This window comes from Callithrix jacchus, chromosome 8 (assembly GCF_049354715.1).
Source record: "Callithrix jacchus isolate 240 chromosome 8, calJac240_pri, whole genome shotgun sequence".
In the NCBI taxonomy this organism is placed as follows: Eukaryota; Metazoa; Chordata; class Mammalia; order Primates; family Cebidae; genus Callithrix; species Callithrix jacchus.
The window spans coordinates 125545869-125565809 of record NC_133509.1 but is presented as its reverse complement, the minus strand read 5'-3'; the positions used below and the strand labels follow the sequence as shown (position 1 = coordinate 125565809).

The window sequence follows — 19941 nt, the reverse complement described above, 5'->3', positions numbered from 1 at the left end:
ATGTGATTCATGTGTGGTGCTGTGCGATGAAAACAAGGTACTGTGCGATGAAAATGAGGTATGTATGTGTGATGAAAATGAGGTACTGTGTGATGAAAATGAGGTAGGTACTATGTGATTCATATGTGGTGCTGTGCAATGAAAATGAGGTACTGTGCAATGAAAATGAGGTAGGTACTGTGTGATTCATATGTGGTACTGTGCAATGAAAATGAGGTACTGTTCGATGAAAATGAGGTACTGTGCGATGAAAATGAGGTAGGTACTGTGTGATTCATGTGGTGCTGTGCAATGAAAATGAGGTACTGTTCGATGAAAATGAGGTACTGTGCGATGAAAATGAGGTAGGTACTGTGTGATTCATATGTGGTGCTGTGCGATGAAAATGAGGTACTGTCCGATGAAAATGAGGTACTGTGCAATGAAAATGAGGTAGGTACTGTGTGATTCATATGTGGTGCTGTGCAATGAAAATGAGGTACTGTTCGATGAAAATGAGGTACTGTGCGATGAAAATGAGGTAGGTACTGTGTGATTCATATGTGGTGCTGTGCGATGAAAATGAGGTACTGTGCGATGAAAATGAGGTACTGTGCGATGAAAATGAGGTACTGTGCGATGAAAATGAGGTACTGTGTGATGAAAATGAGGTGCCATGTGATGAAAGAATTCACTTTAGAAGGTTGACTTGTGGTCAGAGCCTCTTCTGTGTTGTCACCATCTTATCAGTGTTAGTCTTTTTCCCCAGTACCATCTTTCTTCTGAGTTCTGTTTCTGCTGTGAAGCTCTGACCCCTCAGCATAAATCCTCTGCTATCCCTTTGTCATCCACTCCCAGTGGGATCCCATCCCCTTCTTTGCAGCCAAATGTGTCTACGTACAGAGACAGTTGGCCTGTGCCACTGGGAGCCTTCCCGGCCTGCTCTCCTGTCCCTGGGATGCTTTTGTTTTGTGTCATGGGAGGTAGTCACATTTTCCAGTGTGACTGCAGACTTCTGCATGACAGGGATCATCTTCACCTTTTCTTAGCATTGGCATCAGGTAGGGCCTGGGTTCAAATCCCAGCTCTTCTGCTGTGGGCTGTGTGATCATTGGCATGTTCCCTGATAATTCTAAGCCTCTGTTTCCTCAGGTATAAAACTACAATTGAGAAGAAGAGTTTGGTGTAGTACCTAATAGAAACCAGTCCTGATTCTGCATATTTTTCTATTAAACTGAAGGGTCGCAATCACACCAGTGGCTGCTTTTGGCTTTTAGCCAGTAAATATTTGTATGTGGAATGAAGGACCGGATGGTGGGTAGTAAGAAGCAGCAGCTGGTTGGGGAAAGGGAGGGGGATTCACATGTTTTTGAGCATTGGCTCAGGAGCTTTCCAGGTGCCATCTCATTCAGCATGGGAGGTAGGTGTGAATCCCATTTTGCAGATGAGGAAGAGACAAGGTGAAGCCTGCTGCCCCGTCCTTCCCTGTCATGCCTGTCATCTGGTACTCGCTCCCCTTCCATGTTCCTGGATGGCTCACATTCCACGCGCACTTGCGGTCCTTCTTCTCATGCCCCACCTCAACCTCTGCCCTTTTTGTCTTCTCCCCCCAGCAGATTTGCCTTTCCCAGGCCCAGGCGGGTTATCTGGCCCACTCATGAGAATGTGTGAGAATCCCGCCTGGCACCATGCTGCCGCAAACCGAGCAGCACTGCTTAGTTTCCCCAAGAAAAATATTGGAGGCTTTTATTTACCAATTTAATGGCGAAGATTCTCCCTTCCTTGTTGAGTTTCTGTGTTATGGTTTCGAACTGGAGGCCTGTAGGCTTGGGAGGCCTGTTGGCCCAGTCTGTCTTCACCCACCTCTGCTACCTGCTCGGCTTCTGAAACTGGCCAACTGACTCCTGCACATTTAATGATCTTTTTTTCTCCCCTTTCTTTCAAATGATCCCCTTGGATTTTTTTCTCATTTGTCTTAGCTTTGAAATGTGGTCCCCAGAGTTGCACTGGAAATGCAGTTCTCGTGTCTTCTGCTAATTGAAATGGAAGTGAACATTACACTCTCATCCTTCACTTGAACTTCCAGCTCAGGTGCTTGTGGTGCATTTGGAAGGACTTTCCTCCCCTTGACCTCCTTTCTGCCTTTTTTTCCTCTCCACAGCCCAATTGCCTGGTTGGACAGGATGGCCGGAAGTCTTTTTCCTATGGGACTTTGCTACCGAGAACTGATTAGTGAAGTCATTCTCTTAGCAGGACATTTCTACCTTGCAGATTGCCTTTTTTCAACACTTTCCTGGACTGTTGAAAATGAATATTGTTGGCCTGTGCCCATCAGTGTTCTGTGTAGCTAACTGAGCCTTGTCTTATGAAGCAGGCCGATGGGGAGCCCGCCTTCATGCTTGCATTCCAGCTCAGGCCAGGTCTGCGGCAGACACTTCCTGGTGGAAGTGGCAAGCTTTCGTCTCCAGCTTTGTGTTATGGTTCATCATGCTTTAGTGGTTCACTTTTGAGTTCACATTTTTTAGTGTGATGTGGTCCTTCTTGATGGACTCAGAACAGTCTCCACATGTTCACTGTCCTAAGTGTGAGGGAGCAATCAGGATTCACCTGCCAGACACCTGGTCATCTGTCCATGCCCTGCCGCAAAGCTGTGGCTGGAGACTGCTCCCCTGCCCCCAGCCAGGGGCACCAGCACTCTTAGGAGATGTCACATCATTTCTCAGGAGGGTGATCCCAGGGTCCCAGAGAAAGAGTTTTTTACTTGGGTTGTTGTCTTTTGTCATTGTGAGCCAGACCTGGGAATTACGTAGGGAGTTCCTGTAAATAGCAGAGTATCAATGCATCAAACTGGGGAATATCTTTTTTTCCTTCAAAATTAAATGACTCCAAAGAAATAAAGCAGAATTTTCATGTGCTGTAAATTGACTGGAAAATGGATTCCAGAATTCCAAAAGTTTTTTTTTTTTAATAATGGTAGAGTTTAAGGATAATAAAAGTAATAATGGCAAATACTTAAAAAGCACTTCCTACGTGTATTGACTAGTCTAATTCTTACAGCAAAGCAATAAGGTGGGTACGGTTATTTTCATTTTATAAGGAAACGGTGGCACAAGCACTTGCCCAAGGTCGACAGTTAATAAATGGCAAAGCCTGGACTCAAACTCACGCTGTCTGGCTCCAGGGTCTGTGGCCATGACTGTTTTGTCTCTTTACGTTCAGGTATATAGATAAGCATATGGATTCCCGGGTGAATACTTTGAAGGACGATCCTTAGATGATAGATAAGTGCTGATTGGTTTAAGTATTGTTAGGCTGAGGAGTCCAGGTATGTTTGGATACTGTTAGTGTTAAACTGAACATCATTAAAACACAAGTTCATGAGGAATCGTGTCTGCTGACTGGCTGACCGTGGCGTCCACTGCCTCACTTCTTAGTGCATAGTAGGTATGGATGTTCTCTCTCTTTCCATATATATATATGTTGTGTGTGTGTGTTTGTGTGTATATATTCCTTTTGGAATGAGTACTGATATTCTTTGACTCATTCCCAGAGGTTGAAAGGAAGGATGCGAGATGGTGCAAGCCTTTCGACACTTCATATATCTTAGAGACTCGGGGCTTAGGGAAGTGGAAAGGGACAGAAGGGCGAACTATTTCTTCTGGCCAGGCCGTCAGAGCAGTTTGGCCACCTTTCATTCATAGGCTTGTGCGCGCCATGTTGGAAGGACTTGTTTGTGTGTTCCTGTCCTGGCCCGTTAAGTATGAACTCCAAGAAGCTGCTCTCTGTGACTTCTTTGACTTTATGTCTCTGGTGCCACCTCTGCTGCCTGGGCCATGGTCCCTACTCCTTGTACTGTTGGCCGCCTGGCTGGGTGACCAGATGTATAATTGACTCTGCTTTTGTCACGAGGAAGCCTCAGTCACTGAGGTGGTCCAAAAAATGTTGCTAAGCCCAGCGCAGCCCTCATTCGGTTTGAGAGGAGACATCCGGAAGCCTCACCTGCTTGTTCACATCCCTCCATCACTATATCCAGGCTGCAGCTGGCTCTCTCCGTGGCTCAGAGAGAGCCCTTCATTAATGAGGCCAAGGTTGTGGGTTTGATCCCTGGCCCCTGACTGCAGCAAGCCATCTGTCTTCACAAATGTGTGCCATTGGATACGAGGTGGAGAGCGTGTACAGAGGGGCAGGCTGGACTCCGTTCTGGGAAAAACAGCTCCCTGACAGCCGGCCACGGTGTCCTTTTGGCCTGTGAAGGATATCTTTTCTTCCCCTACTTTCCAGATCTGGATATCTGGTTTTGATTTCAGACTTTTTTAAGATAGATGATGCTAAGGGTGACATAAATTCTCAAGCCTGAGAACTAAAAGTGATGGACCTAGAAGATACATACTATGTATCTGGTTTTCCAGAGCAGTAAATGTTGACAGTGTCCAGAATGACATTGTCACTGTCAACACTTACCACTCCGGAAAACCAGATACATACCATGAGGGTACGTGTGTATGATCACAGCTCTATCTCATAGTACACCAAGTCCCTGCTCTAGTTGTCTCCTTTGTAACTAAGATAACTCTTTTCAGCAAGGAGATGGGGACGGGGGTCTGGGAACATAAGATTGTCCTCATTCTTTTCTTTCTTTTGGGGGTGCCCAGCTTATTAAATGTCACAGGTACTTGGCTGGCCCTGTGAGGCAGTTGAAACAAGGAGTGGGGGGGATGGGGGGCCTTTGTCTCACAATGATTGCAGTTTGGTTGGTGAACAGATAGAAACTCCAATGAAAATCAGTGTGGAAATGTGGGAAGTGTTATCTAGGTTGGCCTCGGCCTTGGGTCTTAACCCTGAAGACAGAGAAGCATGTGTGAAGGCACAAAGGCAGGAACGTTTCCCTTATCCACATAGCTCTCTAGAAGTTGTTAGGCCCAAGCTGTCACTTCTCTCCCAGGTCTCCACGCTGCAAGGAAACCCCTGAGGGCATACAAGGCCATTCGAGTTAAGAGAGTACAGTGCCTTGCTGCACGCTGGACTGTGCTCAGTGAGAGGAGATGAGAAACAGGAGGGAATGTATCCCTTTGTAGTCTTGGTTCATTCAGCTCACGATGGTCCTTTTTCATTCACCAAATATTAATTGGGTGTTTCCTGTATGCCAGGCTCTGTTTCAGAGGCTTGGGTTATGTCGGCGAATAAAGCCAAGGTCTCTGTCTTGGAGGCACTTACATTCTGGTGGGCGATGTGAAACCATCTAAACTCCCTGAGGCTGGGATGGTGTCCCCTGCTCAGCAGTGTGTCCCCAGGGGCCAACCTGGCCCCTGCTGTGAAACATTGCTCAGTAATTGTTGAAGTAACATACTGCTTCAGCGTTTCAGGAGTGCTAGTTGGTGAGAAGAAAACATGGAGAAAGGCAGACGATTTCTTTGCTCTTTGAGATCTACTGGGTTGACATTGTGTTTGATCTTTAGTTATAAAATTCTCAGCCACAGAGGAGAAAAAAGTATTGAATAGACTCTAACAGGGCTACCTTTTCCCCATTGCGCAGGAATTTGACATCCAGTAGAAAAAGTCTTTTATTCATACCACTACTTCGTGTCTGCATGACAATGACATGATATTGAATTTCAGTGTAGTGGTGCCCGGGTCAGATTTTGAGGTCTGAAGATAATTTGGAAGGACCAGTGAAAGGAAAGAATTGTCTTTTCCCACCCCAGTCCCAGGAAATAAAAGGAGAAGAAACAACAACAACCACAACCACAACAACAACAGCAAACGTTTGAGCTCGTTATTGAAGTAACCACCCATCACAAGCTGAAACGATTCTCGAGCCCCCAAGTTTTTCCCAGACATGGTTTTCCATTTTGATTTTGGCACTCTGGCTTTCTTCCCATTTACATTTCCCCCTTGGTTTGATTACAGAGGGACAGATGGCAATATTAAAGAGCTGAGAATGTGGTTCAGAGTCGTAGAACAGGAACAAACCAGGCGCGATAAGCTCGTACGTTAGAATGTCCATTTCAGAGACCAGCCTGGAGAGCTGCTGCCACAGGGCCCACAGGGGAATGGGAGCCTGTTGCCAGGATAGAGGGTCAAGAGGGAGGGTCGAGTGCTGGCTAGTCAGCGGACAAGCCCTGGAAGGAGGTTCAGCAGGAGGAGGATGAAACCAGATGCAAAAGATAGAAGAAAGGATGGAAGTAGGTCAAGGGAAGAGGAGACTCTGTCCCCATGAAAAGTGGTAGGCTTTCCTGCCAACAGGAGAGCAAGGATTTGAATGACAGCAAGGCTGTGGGACCGTGGCCTGAGCTCTCCATCATGGGCTGAGGACCGTATTGGTGAGCAAAAGCAGAGCTTTGCCTGCCTGTCAGGTGGAACGAGCAGCTGGTGTTCTGGGGACCCGCAGGCCCTTTCCTCCTTGGTCCCAGCCGAGCTGTTGGGAACCATTCCACGTGGAAGGAAATGCACCCAGCTCAGGAAGCTTGTGCAGCAAAGTGCAGGAGATGAACCCCAAGTTCTGACAGCTTGCCAGAGTGCCTGCTGCGCGAATGCTGGCAGGAACATTTGTTTTGAGAATAGTTTACCATAATGAATTCTGACATCATTGCACTGTCTCAGGCAAGGGTGTTGACATGGAATAAATGACCTAATGTCAACGGTCTGTGGAAACCCTCAAAAACAGGGAGATTGGGAGATTCCTTGGCTCTCTTATCTTCATTTTGAGGTGGCAACAGTTCCTTCTAGATTTTTTAATTGATCTCAACATTTTAAGAATAAACGAACAGTTTGGAGATATAAAGGCAATCATGTGGGTTTTGTTTGCTGCTCTCAAACTGGGTTATCTCACAGCATTTGGAATGGAATTCTTGCAAGTTAACTTCCTTCTTTTGTTCTGATTATCCATGTGCTTTAACGTTTTTCTTTTTCTGCTCTCATGGCAACAGTGGAAGTGATTAGTTCAATAAAATTATGTGATTTAAACATGTTTGGATGACATAGGATTTCCTGAGAATTGTGTTTTGCCTCTGGGCACTTTAAGATGTGCCTGTTTCACCTCTTTCTGCTGCTGGATTGATGTGTGGTGGGGCGGGGACCCTTCTGGGTGCCACATTCATTGCAGTGGGCTATAGCTTCAGCTTTCTCCGCTCTGTGGTTACTGTGGCTTCTTTGCTTACAAGCAGGATTCTTCCCAGCTTGAGGAAGAATTTGCTTCTGAATCCTAAACTCTCTCCAGGAATAAACTAAAAACAGTTTGAGAAAAACTTGTATTTGCTTCGAAGGCTTAATTGGGAATACGCACCAGTGGCTGTATTGCCTCATCCAGCCTGGCCTCCTTCAGGGCCGGAGACTTCCTCTGTTCCTCCACCAGAGGGCCTCGGTCCTGCGCGGCAGAAACCCTCTTGCACCTTAACAGGGAATTGAATTTCTCTGTCCGTCATTGATCTCTTTTTACCTGCATTCACTGGACTTCTTCACCTGGACCAGTGGATTTTCTTTCCAGTTTTGGACCAGTCATGAGTGGGAGTATCTCATTAGCTGCCATCACTGGGGCACACAGAATTTATGTTATAAATACATGAAGTAATTTGCATATTAATGATGCAAAACGTAGACCTGAACTCTTGGATTCGTATTTTGTTCCTTTCTCTGGAGTTACACTTCTGTTTTAGAGCTTCTGTGTACTCAGGAAGGTAGCAGAGAATGGTCAGAAGCTCCCAGCTCACTCTCCCTTGAGCGAGCCCTTTACTTCTGTATTATAATGGACCAGATTCTGTTGGATCATTTATAGCGGGAAAATTCTGTGCCTCTGTAACTGTCTAAGCAGCTGATTCTGTTTCCTAGGACACTGGAAACATTCTGAATGGCACTTCCTATTTGTAGGCGTCCCTGGGTTATAATATTTAGGTTTGATACTGCTTATTCGAGGCCTGATTTCTACCTGGTAAATCAGCCCCTACAACCAGGGTCTCCAGTTTTGTTGCCTCAGTCACATCTTATTTCATACAATTCCAAGTACCGTTCCTTCTGTACCTAGTAGGAGTTTAACCCGTGATTCTGGGACAAAGTTAGACTACCATATCCATTTCCATCCCTTGTTTACTGTAGCTGTTTCCTTCCCTCCATGTTACTTAAGAGAACTGAGCTTCAGTCCAAAGCAAATGTACTTTGTTGCCTGTGAACATGGATCCCATAAAAACAAATGAAGGAAAAAGCAGAGTAGATTGCATGTCCCAGGTGTATTCACGTCTCTGTTAGGTTTCCTTTAGTGCTGCTTGGCGTCCGGAGCGCAGCTTTTCATTTTATGCCACCATCAAGCTTCTGATCTGATATCATCTGATATGTGTGGGTGAGAGGACTATGGGAGTATTTATGTGCCTATGCCAATAAGCCAGAATCTTACAGTTCTGGGGCCATTCTTGTGAATGAGAGCCCTGGGATGTCATGCAGGTATAAGATGTGAATTAATAGCCCTCACGAGGGCCTGCAACTTACAGAACCCACATTCGGCTTGATTGAATACCTTCGCGTGATTCAGAATGTCATCCAAGAAGAGAGCCAAATACCTTGAGCATCTGCCACAGCCTGCAGAGGCTAGCTGACACGTTTGCACTGGCTGACCCGCGCTGTGGCCTTTTGGAAAGACGAGATATGTTCTGATGAGCAGGTTATAAATATCCCCTAGTTATGTCATAGGTGGTGGCAGCACTTAAGGTAGAGGGACTGGCTGGGGGGCGTTCCCAGCTGAACAGGCTGGATGCAGCTTTCGGAGAGGACAAGTGGGGCTTCAAAATATTGACCAGGATGTTACAGAAGAATTATTTGTCCCTTAATGAGATGTGCCACCAAATGTGTCCCTGTGGGGTGTGAGTGGCAGTGAGATGAGATGGGCTCTGCTCACACTCAGGAAGCTTGGGTTCCAGCTGTCACACACTCACTCTCAGAAGGGGCCTCTGACCCTTTGCTTCTTTTTGTCAGTGTGGGGTTTGGAGAGGGTTGGTTTGAGGCATTTCCTGGGTTTTGATAATTTATGTTCTCAAAGATGCAGAGTGATTGCTTGGTAGAGTTCCTGTTCTGTTGTACCTTTCATCTTCGTGTTCCTCTCTTTGCCCACGTTGCGCACAGTGGCTTGCTCATATTCCCAGGCCCTTTTGCCCAGTGTTGTCTCCCACCTTTTAAACGAAAATCTACAATTCATTCCCACTCTACAGAGCCATGGAGAGTTTGAACACAGACTCTTCTAAGGGATCTTGCTTTTTAATTTGTTGGCCTCAACTGATCTTCAGTTTTTTTATTTTTCAGAGAAAATGTGCTAGGGGTTAGAACAGAAAAAAGGCCATCAATCGTAGGTCAAATTTTTCATTTAACCAAAGACGGCTAAAGATGTGCAGAGTAATCATTTGCTTAAAATCTAGCCAACAGCTTTTATGCAGACAAAATGCATTGAAACATGCATATACAATATTTAATGTTAATACATGCCGGATGCTAACCATCAAATTCTGTGTGCACGCAGGAACTTGACAAGAGGAGTCGGAAGATTTAGAGAGCTTCTCAGAGCAGTTGAGACGAGAACGACTCAAAACCTGCGAATGGTAAGTGTGACCACTGACCTGACCGAGGCCAGCAGGGGTATTCACGTTCATACTCTTTTACATTTATGTATTATAAATATATATGACATGTATTATAAACATATGTCTCTGGGCTTGTGAACTTGAGCAAGCCTTTCACTTCTGTGTCATCATGGATATATATGTGATGTATATTTATAATCTATAAACAGCAGTTTACCCATTTAAAGCTTTTAACATATTCACAGAGTTGTTTGGCTATCACTAATATTTAACTCCAGGAAATCTTAATCGCCCCCAAAAGAAACTCTATTCTTGTTAGTTGTCAGCCCCCATTTTCTCCTCCCTCTAGGCTCTGGCAACCACTAATTTACTTTCTGTTTCTTTTTTTTTTTTTTTTTTTTTTTTTAAATAAGCCTTCAGCACCTTGTATTCGCAGGTAGTCTCCCATCCAAGTACTAACCAGGCCCGACCCCGCTTAGCTTCTGAGATCAGACAAGATCGGGCACGTTGAGGGTGGCATGGCTGTAGACTTACTTTCTGTTTCTATAGATTTGCCTATTTGGGGCATTTCTTGAAACTGGAATGACACAATCTGTGGTTTTGTTTTTTTGTTTTGGGATGGAATCTCGCTCTGCTGCCCAGACTGGAGTGCAGTGGCACAATCTCCACTTACTGAATTCTGCCCCAGCCTCCGAGCAGCGGGGACTACAGGCGCGCATCACCATACCTGGCTAATTAGTGGTCTTTCTGTGACTGGCTTTCTTCACTTAGCGTAACGCTTTCAAGGCTCCTCTGTGTCACAGCATGATCAGTATTTCTTTCATTTTTATTGATATTCCATTGTGTGGATTTATCACATTTTATTTATCCATTCATCAGCTGATGGGAATTGGGTTGTTTTTACTTTTGGGCAATTGCAAGTAATGCTGCTAAGAACATTCACGTAGAGTTTTTGTGTGGACATAGGAGTTCTTTCTCTTGGCTGTATACTTAGAAGTGGAATTTCTGGGTCATATGGTAACTCTGTGTTTAACAATTTGAGGTGCTGCCAGACTGTTTTCCAAAGCAGCTGTACCATATTACATTCCCACCAGCAGTTACGAGGGTTCCGATTTCTCCACACCCTCACCAGCAGTTGTTATTATCTTTTTAGGTGTGACCGTCCTGGTGGGAGTGCAGTCATATTCCATTGTGGTTTGATTGGCACTTCTCTGATGGCTAACGGTTCTGGGCATTCTTTCCTGTGTTGTTGGCAGCGTTCTCTGCTGAAACTTGAGAATGCACCTGTTAAGGCAGGTAGAATGTAGGCCTTCTTGGCTGCCAGGGTGCTGAAGGGTTGTGTATGCTTATGATTCATACCAAACCCAGACAGAAAAAGGTAGATTGGATCCTGAGGGGTGCTAGTTGTTTGGCTAATTATATTAACTATAAAACTTGGAAGAGAACTATAAAACATAGTTAAATTAACCGGTTGGTTAGCAATTTGGCTCTCCCGTTGACTTGAATTCTTTCTTTTCCTTTTTAATCCTTTTACTTTCCTATCTAGGGGCGTTCATTAGGTAGACCTCTATAAGTTGCCCTCCAGAGTCATAGCCAGTGGGTGTTTGAGTGGAGGACTGGTGCTTATTAAACACTAAGCAAATGCCACATGTCACACTTGATGCAGCAGTCTCATGTGAGATTGCAATTTATCTTTTGTCGCCCATGCTTTTGTCCTTTCTTTATCATGAATCCTTAAAATGCTGTGGGAGATAATTCAGTTGGGCAAGGCTAAGAGATTCATGTCACAGGAAATGACTTCATTGTGGTATCTCCAGGGTTTTAAGATGTAGACACACAACTCATGGGGCCAGATGGCCAAGCCGGGCTTTCCTAGAATTATGGGGGTGAGACAGGATGGGCAACTTCACACACACACACACACACACACACACACCCTGCCGCCACCACCACCACCAAGAGCTCAGTTGGCCTTCAAAGTTTACTTATATGTTGCTGCGATTTATAGGCACCTTAAGAAGTTCAAACAAAATATTTCCATTTTTAGGATTCTTCAAGGCAAAAGAACCTACAAGAATATGGATAATAACTGTTGCCAGCTATCTTTTTTCTCAAATTTACCTACTCTCAGTATTTCATAAGCCTTTCCAAGTGGTCAATATGAACAGCTTCTTCCAAGATTTGGAAGCACAATGAAAGGAACTGACTGAATTGGCAAGTGTTTTTGTAATTGCTTTTAAAGCCAGTCTTCCAAAATTTCTTAAATTTGGAGCATTTTTTCATATTGTTGACTCTAACTGGTTTCTTGATTTACACTGGACATTAGAAAGTTTCTACAGCTAATGACGTTCATAAGACAGTGTTTCCATCAGCCTTAATAACTATAATTTGTTTTTAGATTAGCTGCTAATTGTAAATTTCTAATATTCTTATGAGATGGAAAAATTGCTTTGTAAACTTTATCTGGTGTGAGACCATAGCAGAGAAAGATTTCAAAGTATATTTACAACAGTTCCACTCTTAGGTATATACTCCAAATAATTAAAAATAGGTGTTCTGCGGTGAGCTATAATTGTACCACTGCACTCCAGCCTGGGTGACAGAGTGAGACCCTGTTTCAAAAGAAACAGACAAACACAGGTGTACAAACAAAAACTTGTACATGGATGTTCACAGCAGCACTATTTATGATAGCCAAAAGTTGGAAACAGTCCACATATCTAAAACCGAAGAATGAGTAAACAAAATGTGGTGTATCCCTGCAATGGCGTATCATTCAGCCGTAAAAAAGGACGAGGTACTACTGACACATACGCAATGATATGGATGAACCTTGGAAACTTTACGGTAAGTAATGAAGGCTGGTCACAGGAAGACCCATATCACATACTTTTATTTATATGAAATGTCCAAAATAAGCAAGTCCATAGAGCCAGAAGGCATATTAGTTGTTCCCAGAGTCTGGGAGGGAGGGGAAATGGGGAGTGATTGCTTAAAGGATATAGGGTTTCCTTCTGGGGTGATGAAAATGTTCCGGAACTAGGTAGTGCTAATGGTTGCACAACATTGTGAGTTCTTGAATGCTGTTGGATTGTAGACTTTATTAAAATGGTGACTTTTATGTTATGTGAATTTCACCACAAGTTTTAAAACACACACACACACACAGCAAAAATTTTGTACATAAACATCCAGGTCTTATTTCAGGCCCACTTCCTACCTTTCTCTCCTTTGATTCCGAATTTATTTTATACTTACCAATAATTTGAAGCATTTAAACCACAGGCTAAATGTAGGTTGAGTCTAAAAAGTAAAAGCTGTGCTAGATGTTGGTGATCTTGCTGGTGACTTTTTATATTTGTTGTTTTTTCTGGACTTCATTTGCGCTTTCAGTAGACATAGCCAAATGGCCTTCTTAATGGGTAGCGCACTGACAAAGTGACGTCTTTAAAATATACAATCACATCAAAACCCCATGAAAAACATCTTTCAGGAAGGTTAATACCCTGAGGGAAAATGAGACCTAGCATGAGTTATCTAGTAGTGAACAAACAAACTGTTCAGGGCAGAAGTTTTTCCGACTTTAAAATTCCTCCATGGCAGATAGATTCAGAAAATGAAGTTCCTTGCTCATTTTTTTTCTTTCTAACATTTATTTCTTAGCTAGAGTGAGTGGAAGTTATTTTTTTCCAGTTGAAGTTTTCAGCAAAAGTCATTAGCTTATATGACTGCAATGAGATCACAATGAAACTATAAAGGAAGGTTTAAGAAAACAGTTCAGGAGCTGTTTAGGTCCTGAAAATTGTGTTCTGATGAGATCTTTATAGATTGCTCAGTTGGGGATGATCAGAGTGCATTTAATTTCACATTTTTATAGACACTTAATGCCAATGGGTCTTATTTGGAAATAATCAAGAAAATTTGCCTTTGCCCAGTGGTTACCAGAAAGCACTATTTTAGTGATTTGGTTGGGTTTAACTTACCTTGTGGTGTTTTAAGAGATTTCATATGGATGGAAGCTTAGCAGAGCTCTCTTCTGAAACATTTACTGATTTTTTTAAAAAGGCTCCTTCTCAGAAGATCAGCATTCTTTGTCTGCATCTTTCAAAGAATACTGAAAGCTGGTAGAAAACCATGCTGGTTTATTGTGGCACCTCTGGCTGATCGTGGGTAGAGTAGACTACCCTCGGATGTAGTGCTTCTGTTTTCAGAGGGATTTTTAAAAAATTACCTATCCTCTTCTTTGTTACTGGAAGAGTATAAGCTAAGTGAACTGACATGCATCAATCAACAAAACACTTCTTAGTACATATCATGCATTCTTTCCCCTCCATACATTCATTATACATGGTACTGTTTTAGGCAGTGGGGTTATAGAAGTGTGAGAAAGCAAATTAATCTAACTTGGAGGACAGGATCCAGATGTTTCTGGGTTTTCACTGTGAAGAAGAAGATACCCATTCAGCTTTGAAGAAAGATCTTTCTTGATCTGGAACCATGTTCCCACTTTGCCTTCCATATTGCACAAGGCCAGTGAGAACCTCTGGGCCAGGAGCCCAGGAGGTGCTGAGAACAGACAGTCAGGTGCTGAGTCCTCGAGGGTGGGACATGTAGGGCCTGCCATTGGTACATTTAAGAAGGAAGATGTCCTGAATGTCTGCAGTGGACGTCAGATTGCCAGCGAGGGTAATTTTTTCAGGGATAGCATTATTTAAGCTGAGTGCAAGCTTTTTGCCAGGCTTGAGATTTAGCACACATCATTAGTGATGCTAATATCTGCAGCTCACCTGTTATTTATAAGGGCTCTTGGGAAAGAGCATAGCCAAAAGTTCCAGTTGTTTCAGGTATTAAGCATGTTTGGTATTCCAGAGTGTGACAGATGGGGCGGCATTTGAAGTACATGAACATTTTTTTTAAAAAAGTTTTCAAACGTCTTAGTGAATCAAATTTTCATTTTTGTCACAAACTGGTATAATTATCATAAAAGAAAAATTTTTAATTATGAGCCTTGCAGTAGTGCTTAGCATAGTGTGATGATATCCATATTTATTGACCGACTGACCGAATGAAAGAATGACTAATACCAAATAGATTCATGGCTATGCTTTTCCTCATTTATGTTCCCAGACAATAGCCAGGCAGCTGGCAGAGATCCTGTTGCGGGGTATGTGTGAGCAGAGCTACTGGAACCCTCTGGAGGATCCACCGTGCCAGTCACCTCTGGACGATCCTCTCCGCAAAGGAGCAAACACAAAAACCTACACTCTCACTCGGAGAGCCCGTGTCTACTCAGGAGAGAAGTATGAAAGTTGATGTCCTCACTTGTAGGTTACGGGATGGGAGGGAAACTTGGGAAAATTTAAGGATGACAAGAAGTACAAGAGTAGATTTTCTTTCCCTAAAAGAAAATCAAATGAACAAGTCTTGTTTTCCAGTTTAGTAGAGATTCCTCATTGCTTTTCATAAGTTCGGCAAGTATCTGTGTATTGGCGGGGACATTTTGAGTAGGAGGGTGCTCTCATCTCAGTGCTTGGGTGCTGTTTGCAGCCATCACTATTGGTTTTTAGAATTTTCATTCCGTTTATTGTCAGACCTCAGCATCAGACAGCAATCAGAAATAAGGCTGTCCGTGAGCCATGTAACATTGATCTCACCCATCTAACATTTCTTTTCTTCAGCAATTCATTGATCCTTTCGTTTAAAATCTTGTTCTAAATGGAACTAGATATAAGAAGGAGAATCAAATATTTGCAAGTGATTAGAAGTGACATCTCTTTAGAACTTCTCTATCTTTTTAAGTTTTAAATTTGAGACTTGATCACCTTGGAGGAAAATGGGCCAGAGAGTCACTGCAGTCTTAGCATGAGCCTTCCCCCAGCCAGACAGAGAAGAAAGAGTCAAAGAGAAGGGCTTGGAGGCAGGAATGGTTGTTGACTCATTCTCAATGCCTCCCATTCAAGCCTTTATCTTTGCCTGTTCTTTTATTTTTGTTTTTGAGATGGAGTCTCGCTCTGTCACCCAGGCTGGAGTACAGTGAGGCAATCTGCAATCTCTACCTCCCAGGTTCAAGTGATTCTCCTGCCTCAGCCTCTCGGGTAGCTGGGATTACAGGTGTGCACCACCACACCTGGCTAATTTTTTTTTTTTTTTGAGATGGATTCTCCCTCTGTCACCAGGCTGGAGTACAGTGGCATGATCTCAGCTCACTGCAACCTCCGCCTCCCAGATTCAAGTGATTCCCCTGCCTCAGCCTCCCAAGTAGCTGGAACTACAAGCATGTGCCACCATGCCCAGCTAATTTTTTGCATTTTATTAGAGACAGGGTTTCACCATGTTGGCCAGGATGGTCTCGATCTCCTGACCTTGTGATTCGCCTGCTCGGACTCCCAAAGTGCTGGGATTACAGGCGTGAGCCACCACGCCCAGCCAACATCTGTATTTTTAGCAGAGACAGGGTTTCACTATGTTGGCCAGGCTGGTCTCGAACTCCTGACCTCAGGTGATATGCCCACTTGAGCCTCCTAAAGTGTTGGGATTACAGGTGTAAGCCACCGCGCTGGCCTTTGCCTGTTTTTATAAGGACAAGACAGGACGGCTTTCAGAATTTCTGTGTGAAGGAAAGAGGAACACAAATGAATAAATATTGAAGACCTTTTCCATGTTTTCAAATTAGAAAAACAGCGGAGAGGCTGCAGGTGGCTGCTTCTGAAGCCCCAGAGAAAGCACTGATAGAGATGGCGTGACTAGATAGATGCTTTCTCCATCTGGAACTCAAGATTTCAGACAACTGAAAATGATTGTTGCACCTTCAGAGGAGTCAGCATTTCTTCAGGGGTGCCACCTCTTAATAATCCTCTTAAGTTGACCCTTGCATTTCTCTCTCTTGTCACCTTCTTGTTCAAGTTTGTGTTTCTTATGTGGACTCATATGAGTTAGCATATTCTTAGCTTTTTCCCGAGGCTTATCTTAATTTCGTTTCTTCCCCCTTTTCTACAGCCTTGTGGAACCATGAGTTGCTTAATTCACAGCCCGTGTTTACTCTTTAGTCTTTATCTGGATTCATAAAATGTCTGTTCTAGCAATTTTCAGTGCTCTCATTTCTAAAACACTGACCCCTCAATATGAACTATTTAGAAGCAGGTTTGGGGTTCATTTTTAAGCGGTATTTATATCATAAGAATTGACTCTAGAGTTTTCCGCTGCTTTAGATGCTTCTTAATAACCAAGGTGTCAAGTGCGTTGAGGAACTCCATTCTCACCCTCTTCCTCCTGAGTCCGGTTTGACACATAGTGGGAGTTCTGTGTCTCTTTGGGTGCCACCCAGTATGGCCTTACCCCTCGAAGGCAGAGACGCTCACAGTGCTGGTTTCTCCATTTCCTGAACCACTCAGATGTTGTCACTTTGCTAATGTCAGCTTTCCCATCTGTACAAGGAGAATATAGAAGCAAAATGCAGCTCCAGAAAACGTAGTCATTAAAGGGAGCATTCCCATAGTAGCACTGGCTACTGAGTCACCGGTTTGAGTTCACATGGATACACGTGATCAGCTTTTTAAAAAACTGTTTTATTGAGACATAATTCAGAAATTATATAATTCATCCATTGAAAGTGTGCACTTCAGTGGATTTTTCAATATACTTGCATAGTTGTACATCTTTTGCCATGATTGGAACATTTGTATTACCCCCAAAATAAACCCAGAACCTCTTAGCTGTCACCCTTCTGTCTCCCAAGCCCTTGAATTTCCATATGAATTTTAGAATTAGTTTGTCCATTTCTGAAAAAAAAATAGGCAGCTGGGATTTTAATAGGAATTGTCTAGAATTTTTAGATTAATCTGAGGAATATTTCCATCTTAAAAATATTAAGTCTTCTGATTCATGAACATGAGATATTTTTTCATTTATTTAGGTTGTCTTATTTTCTTTCAACAACGATTTGTATTTTTCAGGATATAAAGTTTGTATTTCTTTTGTTAATGCTTATTCCTGAATGTGTGTGTGTGTGTGTGTGTGTGCACGTGCACACGTGTACATGCAAATGTGCTATTCTTTTTGATGCTATTACAAATACAGTTGTTTCTTAATTTCATTTTTGGATTGTTCATTGCAAGTATATGGAAATAGAACAGATTTTGAAATTGATCTTGTATACTGTAACCTTGCTAAACTTGTTTATTGGTCCTAATAAATTTCTTAGATTCCTTAGGATTTTCTATATACAAGATTGTGTCACCTATTAATACTAATAGAGATGGTTTTACTTTTTCCTTTCTAACCTAGGTGCATTTTATTTTATTTTCTTCCTTAATTGCCCTGGCTAGGACTTCCAGTACAATGTTGACTAGAAGTGGCAAGCATGGACATCCTGTCTCATTCCTGATCTCAGATGGGGGAAATTATCTAGTCTTTCATAGAGTATGGCGCTCACTATGGGCTTTCGTAGCTGCCCTTCATCAGGTTAAGACAAGGGCTTCCGGCCGGGCGCGGTGGCTCAAGCCTGTAAACCCAGCACTTTGGGAGGCCGAGGCGGGTGGATCACGAGGTCAACAGATCGAGACCATCCTGGTCAACATGGTGAAACCCCGTCTCTACTAAAAATTACAAAAAATTAGCTGGGCACGGTGGTGTGTGCCTGTAATCCCAGCTACTCAGGAGGCTGAGGCAGGAGAATTGCCTGAACCCAGGGGGCGGAGGTTGCGGTAAGCCGAGATCGCGCCATTGCACTCCAGCCTGGGTAACAAGAGCGAAACTCCGTCTCAAAAAAAAAAAAAAAAAAAAGACAAGGGCTTCCTAGTTCTAGTTTGTTGTTGTTTTTTGAGACAGAGTCTCTGTCGCCAGGCGCCAGGGCAGAGTGCAGTGGCACAATCTCAGCTCACTGCAACCTCCGCCTCCTGGGTTCAAGCAATTCTCCTTCCTCAGTTTGTTATTTTTATTATTAATGGGTGTTGAATTTTGTCAACTGCTTTTTCTGCATCAATTGAAATGATAATGTGGGTTTCGTCCTTTATTCTAATGCTGTGGTGTATCACATTAATTGATTTTCACACATTAAACCAAACTGCCTCCCTGTCCAAGTCATGGTGTATATACTCCTTTTTATTTACTGTTGGGTTCTATTTGCTGGTATTTTGTTAAAGGTTTTTACATCTATATTTATAAAAGATACTATTCTGCAGTTTTTTTATGATGTCTTTGTCTGGTTTTGCTATTAGAGTAATATTGGCCTTATAAAATGAGTTGGAGATTATTCCCTCCTCTTCTTTTTGAAAGAGTTTGTGGAGAATTGGTATTAATCCTTTATATTAATACCAATTTAATTAGACTTCACCAGTTAAGTCATCTGGACCTAGGCTTTCTTTGTAGGAAGTTTTTCAAAAAAACAAATTCAATCTCTTTACTTGTGATAGGTCTATTTGTATTTTCCATTTCTTCTTGAATCAGTTTGAATAGTTTGCATCTTTCTAGAAATGTGTCTGCTTCATCTAAATTACCTAATTTGCTTTTGTACAATTGTTCATAGCATTCCTTTATTTATTTATTTATTTTTGTATTTCTGCAAGGTTTGTTGTCATGTTCTCTCTTTCATTTCTCATTTTAGTAATTTAAGTCTTTTTTCTCTTTTTTGGAGTCAGTCGAACTAAAAGTTTGTCAATTTTGTAACCAATTTTGGGTTTTGACTTCTTTTTTCTATTGTGATTCTGTTCTCTATTTCATTCATTTCCACATGAAGCCTATGCCTTCATTTATCACCATCGTTTTTAGCTTTGTAATTTTTTGTGTTCAGAACTCTACTTCTTAGAATATTAGTAAAGAGGGAACAGCGGTGGGAGTTATTCTTGTTTGGAGGTTCTCTTCTTACCAAGGCAGTACTCTGACCCATCCACATCAGCAGAAAGCACATGTTCACCATTCAGTTATGCTGGTTTGGAGGTGGGAAAGGGAATCTGTAGATAATGTGCAAACCTTGTTTTGGCTGACAGTCTCCTTCCCCACAGTCTCTTATGAGAAGTGTGAGTGTCAAGCAAAATTTAGATGGCAGAGATCCTTCTAGCTCCAGAAAATCACAAGGACCATTCAGAAGATTGGTCATAATGGAACATAACTGGAAAACAAGCCCTGCCAGGAAGCTCCACCCATGGTCAAGGTGACCTGAATGTGAAATGGATACAGGATGCTCATTCTGCCCATCTTTAATTTGAAAGGAAATACACTGTGGAAAATCCTGGATGGAATGAGAAGAGGGATCACCTGTCACAGGCTTCCTGGCTTGCTTTTCTTCTGGGTGTTTCTGTGAAGAATTGTATCAGCTTCTGTTTACTTATATTTTAGAGTAAGCTTTTTTTTTTGATGACACACCATACATGGAGAAAAATAACTTAAAAGTATGAAATTTGATGAACTT

The 19941-nt window shown here is 42.7% G+C and overlaps 1 protein-coding gene and 1 pseudogene across 6 annotated transcripts in view; one reads left to right on the top strand and one right to left on the bottom strand.

Moving 5' to 3' along the window:
• Nucleotides 1-19941, top strand: part of TTC7B (tetratricopeptide repeat domain 7B) — a 267642-nt gene that overhangs the window by 110484 nt on the left and 137217 nt on the right. For all 6 annotated transcript variants that reach the window (XM_035261265.3, XM_035261263.3, XM_035261261.3 and 3 more), the window contains 2 exons: nt 9476-9554; nt 14664-14836. In XM_035261265.3, the coding sequence (XP_035117156.1) occupies nt 9476-9554; nt 14664-14836 (252 nt within the window). The remainder of the gene's footprint in view (nt 1-9475; nt 9555-14663; nt 14837-19941) is intronic.
• On the bottom strand, nt 9948-10066 carry LOC118145449 (5S ribosomal RNA; annotated as a pseudogene).